Here is a 7325-nt window from a genome sequence, read left to right on the forward strand (position 1 = left end):
CAAAGGCATAGACGGAAGGCTGTAGTCACTTGTGTTGACTTACTGCTTTGCTTTTAAAGCACCACATGTAGCTTTCTGGTTTGGGGAAAGATGAGACTTCAGGTCTCTTGGGTACAAACATCTACAAGGCATGAGATGACTGATAAAGCAGAGACCAAGCTCAACTCAGACACTTTTCTGAAGTTGATGGGCTCGCATCAGTTTGCTTTCGTCCTAGTCAACAAGGATACTCACTAATATACGCTGATGCCCAGGTCACTAAATATTTACTGATAAAAGTAATAAATACAGGCTCCTTTTAAGCAGAAATATTACTGATTATGGTAACTGTAGTGTTGTTGTTTATTTACAGAGATTAAATATATTCTTTTGAATGATAACTGTGCTTTTCTATTTTGTCTTGCAATGACTGTCTGGTTTGATGTATTTGTAAATGAATGTTATTCTGCTTTCTTGAGAAAAAGCAGCCAAGAAGTTCCATAATCAATCTGTTACAATATCCGGAATCAACAATTCAGCACATGAACTTGTCACCATATCTCACTTACAGGAGATGCAATATATCAGTTGAATGACGTTGATGTGTCCGTGGGCTGGAAAACCCCAGGGGTTTGTACAGAGGGATCTGTTCAAGTGTAGAATGGTATACTTTTCACTTGGAAAAAAAGGGCAAAACCCTATATGTCTATGATTACTTTTTTCATTTATGGAAACTTCATTTGCCACTTGTCTTTTGATCCAGAAGATATTTTAAGTTTTCTCAAGATTGTAATGCCTGCCTCTCTCAAACATGAAAAATCAAGGCATAGTATTTGCAGAATAGGACTCTCAATGAGACCATTGGAGTATGGGATGTGTATGTTTGTGACTGCATAACATGCACTCAGTACCTATTCGGAGATCACATCTCTAGCACCAACAGTTTAACGTACTTGATATGTCCTTGTTTCAAGGGAGAAGTAAATGCTTTAATTTTCTTTCTCTGTATTTCCAGCTAATTCAAAGCATCAGTGCAGTGGATCGAGATGACTCAGCAGAAGGTCACCACTTTTCCTTCTCACTGGCTCAGGAGGCCACAAACAACTCACATTTTACTGTCAAAGATAATCAAGGTGGTGTCATTTATGTAGCTCTTTAAGACTTTCCTAATAAAACATGCTTGCTTCCAGCAGTCCTCACATCACCAATTTTAGAAAAATTTCCACTTAAATTGAAGTCATTGTTACAAGATATGAGATTAAAAAACATTGATATTCCATAAGATTTATTTTATAAATATAGGATATGGTGGAAAATACCAACTTTCTTATTAAAATTATCTAAGAAACAAAATCACCAGAAAGAGAATATTGTTGTTAATGCATGTCTGTTACTTCATCAGTTCAGCAAGACCAAAATTACAAACATAATCTTATATATAATCTTATTTCCTAATATATTTTAAACTGCATATGCTGGTTAATGATGACATCATAAAATGTATTCTGTATGTATTTTAACATTATTCGGAACTGATATTGATTGAGACTTTTCAAAGAGTGATAGAGAGGGACATCGCCAGTGCAATATCTAATGGAATTGTAGGGAGGGAGGATGACCACTTAGAGTCAGTCTGCTGAGACTACAAAAAGAGCTTCTTCAGACTTGGCTAAAGCACACATTGGTCTTATTGACTTTGCTAATTATTCGAATGTTCTGGCTAGGTGAATAAATCAATGGAAATAAGTTTTGGAAAGTTCAGACTATGCTAAACGGCAAACTCCCTCTCTCAATGTTTCCAAAGTTAAAGTTAATGTATTAATACGTGTTTCAATTCCCAGCTTCATTAACCTCTTGCGCAGTGCAGGAAGAGAGAACTTGTTTCATTACGGTCAAACTGTGAATAAGCCACGGGCCTTTCCCGACTGTGCTCTTTCTGCACAGAGTCTGAGCAGAACCATGGGCAAGGCAGTACTGCCAGCTCCTTTTGGGGCTATTGATGGGGATTAAAAAATAACCCAGTTTTTATAACATGGTAGGGTCAGCACTCAGTCATAGAAACGGTTGGGTGAGTTGGGATAGTCCAATGCAAAAGTAAAAGTGAGTCGACAGATCTGGAGCATTTTATCTCAGAGTTGTGTTCTGAATTATGACAGAAGCCTGGAATAACTTCAATGTGAGGGAGTTAACTTCAGCAGACTCTTTGGATAGACGTATGATACAGGCAATGGTAGAAACGCTTCCTTTTTCTATGCATATGTATGCGCACATGCAGTAGCTCACCCTGCCATGATAAAAAATTTTTGCAGGTAAATGTTTATAGATGTTTCTTCTTTCCATTATACACAGATTTTGTTTGTTTGTTTGTTTTTGTTTTGGTTTAGGTTGTTTTGTGGGAAGCTAAGTTTCAGATTTGAGTTAGCTGACATGCAGCAAGAGCTGAACTCACACTGTTTACTTAGTTTTCTACTGAACTGAATTCTAAAGCTAATAGTTAACTAGAAAGCATGGGGAGAGCCTCTAGAAACTTTAGCCTAATTTAGATAATAGGAGATCAACTAGCTTCAGGTTTTGAGTCAGGGAAAGAAATAAAAGACTATTTTAGCAGTCATTTTTCTTGCTTTCTCTTCTTTCCCTTGCCACCTGCTTTCTCTGTGTGCTGCCAAACACACTTTTGAAGCCTTTGATTGGTAAACTGTCTATATTTCATCCATGAACCGCTGGATTGGTAGCAGCTGCTTACATGGAACCATTTTAAGAACCAATTAGTTAGTCTGAGCAGGTGTCAGCTACTGAGCACAGTGGGATTTTTTTTAGCTCTGAACATTAAAAACAGAACTCTGATGTCAAATTTTATTATTGCCCCTGGAATACATATGTCAAAACTAAAAGCAATTATTCACAATCGACACAAACCCCTGCCACATGTCAGTGCCTGGATTTACTTTTTTAACTTTGTTGATATGTAGCTTTGCACCGTTGCCATTGTTTTTAAATGGGTCAGATTCCGCTGAACTTTTCTTGTTGTGTTTAAAAAGCGATGACTGCGTATCACGCATAATAATTTATTTTCCAGATAACACAGCCGGAATTTTTACAGCAAAAAGTGGCTTCAGGAGGCAAGAGCAGTTTTCTTTCTCCTTGCCAGTCTTAATTCTGGATAACGGAACCCCACCATTGACGAGCACAAACACTCTCACTATCACAGTCTGCGACTGTGACACCGAAGTTAATATCTTGTACTGTCGATACGGAGCTTTCCTGTATGCCATGGGTCTGAGCACAGAAGCTTTAGTTGCTGTTTTGGCTTGCATACTAATACTCCTAGGTAAGTATGAGTGAGAGAAACGCCTTGCGGGGGGGGTGGTTTACAGTAGACTTGACTAAAGGACAAAGATGTTCCCTTCACTGGAAGCCTGGAAGTTCTGTGCTATTGAGAAAAAATGCAGTAAGGCAATGCTTAATTTCTTTTCTGTTTTCCTCACTTTTGTTCCTCCACCTCAGTTCTCAGAAGAATTTGAAGTCTAACACAATGTCCTTGGAGTTGGCTGTATTTGAGTCATGGTCTTACTTTATTGGTCCAAAGCCTATATTGATCCCAGGTAAAGCAGAAGGCAGCAATACACAAGGAAATTGGCCATTATACGAATGTATCAGAAGGACCCTACCTATTCTGCCTTAGGTATGCTAGATACAGAGCTAAGATCAATACAAAATAAGTAAAGAAATAGAGAATGTAATACTCTCAGAGAGCAACTCCAGAAGCAAACAGGAAGTTTCTCTGACAATTAATAAGTTTGAATCTCCAGGCTGCCTTTTCTCCAAACGTTGGGCACCTCAATTTTCTTCCCACAGGACACCGAATTAACCTTGATTACACTTGGGAAGTTATGGATGTGAAAATAGGGTTTGAGAGTGGTTTAAATGCACATGAGTTGCGCTTGTACCTCTACAAAGGGTCCTGCACAGCTGACACATGGCACTCAGAACCAGACCTACCACCCAAGGCCAGCTGCTCCTGCACCGCATGGGTCTATGGCTGCTGTAGGTCATATTGGAGTGACAGCACTCAGGGAAATGGCTTCCTCATTGGGTGAAGCGTGCAGCTATCACTGCAAAAATGCCTTTGCATTTCAGCAAAAAGATATTCCTGCAGAGTTCAATGAGAGATTTGATGATGCTGACACATTATAAGAGCAGGCACACTGTACTAACCGTTCCACAAAAGTGAAATATTCATCCTCAAACTCTGTACCTGTTTGAGTCAGTAAGGTGAAGGTACACTAGGAAAGAAAGAGAAGTGATAGAGCCGAGTAGGCTTGTTTGCCGAGGCCAGGTGACTGACCTCAGAGCTTGGTCACTAGTGATGGTCGAGAGCCTCAAGACCAAACTCAAGCTGATTCCAGCACCGCAACAGGAAAAATCTTCCAAATCCCTGTTGCCTGTGTAGTAATATGGCATATCCATATTATACTATATAGAAATGTGTTTCATAAAACATCAGGGTTAAAAATACCACTAAACTATTGATAGACTGTGTTAGTAAAACTATTTTCCACTAGTGGAGCTACAAACAAATAAGTCTACATTAAGAAAATGAAAATAAAATTAAGATTTCACTAAGAAATACAAAGCAATTTTAAGCACACGCACCCCCCTTTTTTTTTTGGGCCATAGAAAGGATATCTCATTAAAGAACATTCTTTTTTCTACCCTCATTATAGAGTATGACCTTTGCTCGTCCATAAATAACAGCATACAACACTAAGCATATCATCATTAATTACAAGGAACATGAGGCTTGAAAATGAAGGCTTGCAGATCTATTCTGATGCTGTATTTTGATCTGCTGTAGTAGCAGCAGCAGATCAGAATGCCAAGTCCAATAAAGCTAATGGAATAATTTTGACTTTGCACTGGGGAAAAGAAGAAATTTAACAAGTTAAAAATCACCAATATTCTGCATTCTGTCTACAAGCTTATGGATTATTTTCCTGAGTCTAATTATTTCTGGATGTACCTTTGACCTGACTGACTCACTTGGTGGAAACTCATTGAAATTTCTCCTCAAATGGAACCCTATAATTTAGTCCCACAGTTAAATGAGTTGCCCAAAAGCAGCACATATCCTGTTAATCATGAATCATCATCTTTATATGGCTTTGGGCTCTCAAAGTTAGGTGACATGTAGGAAACTGCACAAACAGAATGGCCTCCAAAAAAAAAAAATAAAGTGTTTTTATTTATCCCTATGAACACATTAAATGGATAGGGCAAGGATAAAAACAATGGAAGGGTACCCCATAATTTTTATATTTAGCTGGGAATACTCTTGGCCAGACACTCACCATTTCTTGACTCCATAGTAAAGTCTAGGGATGCACTGATTCCCCTATTTCCATCTCCTGGTTTACAACAGAGAAAACAGGAACATATGGTTGGATTCGTGGTTTCTAGTCTTGCCTGCACTCCAAGAGTGACGTTATTTGAACACGAGTTTTCCTTGTCCCAGGCAATCTTCAGTAGTGGCTCCAGAAAGCAGCCCTCCTGACTGAAATATGGGCTTTAGAGCTGGCAGTCAGCGCGAGCTTGCAGGGAGGGCAGTGTGCATGTCAGCTCTTCTTTGACCATTGCGGGTTATCTGAACCTGGCCACTGTGTGTTATGTGCTTCAGGGACTGAGGATCAGGCAAACTATATCACTGCATTGCCCAGGTCACCAGTGGAGTTATTCATCAAGGTCTTCTCTCCAGGAAAGGTCTACTAGGCCTATGCATATCACAAAAGTCAGAGCAGCAATACAGATAAATATATTAATGGAAAGAAAACGTAACTAATCTACCACTCTCTTTACAGACATATATTTTAAATGCATTCAATCTTCAAATGTATTTTTGTGACTATTTAAAATGACACAAGTAAAGGTTCTGTACATAATATGTTTACCATTTAGATCTGAAACCTAAAGTTTCGTTTTTTCCCATTTTCCTGTATCATCATGTGTACCGTTCAAAGAGTTCACCATGCAAAGGCTTTGGAGACTTGAGACTATTTGGGGTTTGTAAATATATAAGAGCACCGTAGAAGTTATTTTTTCTACCACTTTCAGTTTTGTGTTAGTATCTTCCAATCAAAAAAAAGAACTATTTATACTGCTTATACTCCTTTATATCCCTGAAGTAAAGCCCTGTCATTGTTGTGGTAGCTCTATCACGTCCTCTCTAAAAAATTGCAGTCCCTAAACTGCTTATTACATAGACCTGCAGAAGCATTTAGTTAAAAACTGACATCATAAATTTCTGGGAAAGTCAAAGACTATTTCAAAGGGATCATTCAGCTAAAAATGAAATTAGGTAGGATTAAAAAATGTTTTGAAATAAAATGTAAAAAAGGTTTCACATATGAGAGAAACAAGCTGCTGTGATTCATAGGCCTTGGTTGTAAGTACTTCTACAACACCAGGCAAAAATTCATCATAGTCTTCGAATTTCCAAGCCGTCATAAGAGTAATAATTGAACCACATAGTTTATGGAACTGATTCAACCAATCGAGGAGGATATCTTGCTCATTGCCTCATTTTTCATTTGATCTTTCTGGGGCTTTGATCTGAGAGAGTGAGAGATGAAGAATTTAAATTCTGAATATGAAATTGATGTATTATGTGATAAACCAAAGCAGTTTCAAAAAGCATAACCCGTGTTTCCAGCAGTTTCAAACTCCCATCTACCAAAAGAATTGCTCCATTTCATTCACCTTTTTTATAAGTCCCTTTGTAGCCATTTTCCCGCCACATACTATGCTCATCTCAAAACTATAAAATCCATAAAAATTACAGCTCTATAAATTTGTTAAGAGAGTTTCCCTTTGCAAAAGCATCGAAATATTAAGAAATGTTACCATTTTTAAAAATTCTTTCCAAGCACATTCAGAGTATCTGGTTCTGTTTGTTTATTTGTTTGTTTATTTATTTATTTATTTTGGCCAGTGTTCTTTTTGGCAATTGTAGCCGTAAGGCAGCAGAGGAAGAAGTCTCCCTTTTTGGAGAAAATAGAAGAATTCAGAGAGAACATTGTCCGGTATGATGATGAAGGAGGAGGTGAGGAGGACACAGAAGCCTTTGATATTTCAGCACTGAGGACCCGCACAGTCATGCGAACGCACAAACCTCGGAGGAAGGTCCCCACAGAAATCCACAGCCTCTACAGACAGTCTCTGCAAGTTGGCCCTGACAGCGTGATCTTCAGGCAATTCATCGCAGAAAAGCTTGACGAAGCAAATACAGACCCTAGTGCTCCTCCGTATGACTCGCTTCAGACCTACGCGTTTGAGGGGACTGGCTCTTCAGC

At 38.6% G+C, this 7325-nt stretch overlaps 1 protein-coding gene across 1 annotated transcript in view; it reads left to right on the forward strand.

The window, feature by feature from the left end:
• Positions 1–7325, forward strand: part of CDH19 (cadherin 19, type 2) — a 38721-nt gene that overhangs the window by 31162 nt on the left and 234 nt on the right. Inside the window, exons 9-11 of the mRNA XM_010131411.1 lie at positions 995–1112; positions 3056–3307; positions 6965–7319. Coding sequence (XP_010129713.1) covers positions 995–1112; positions 3056–3307; positions 6965–7319 — 725 coding nt within the window. The remainder of the gene's footprint in view (positions 1–994; positions 1113–3055; positions 3308–6964; positions 7320–7325) is intronic.

This window comes from Buceros rhinoceros, unplaced genomic scaffold, assembly GCF_000710305.1.
Source record: "Buceros rhinoceros silvestris isolate BGI_N320 unplaced genomic scaffold, ASM71030v1 scaffold3742, whole genome shotgun sequence".
In the NCBI taxonomy this organism is placed as follows: domain Eukaryota; kingdom Metazoa; phylum Chordata; class Aves; order Bucerotiformes; family Bucerotidae; genus Buceros; species Buceros rhinoceros.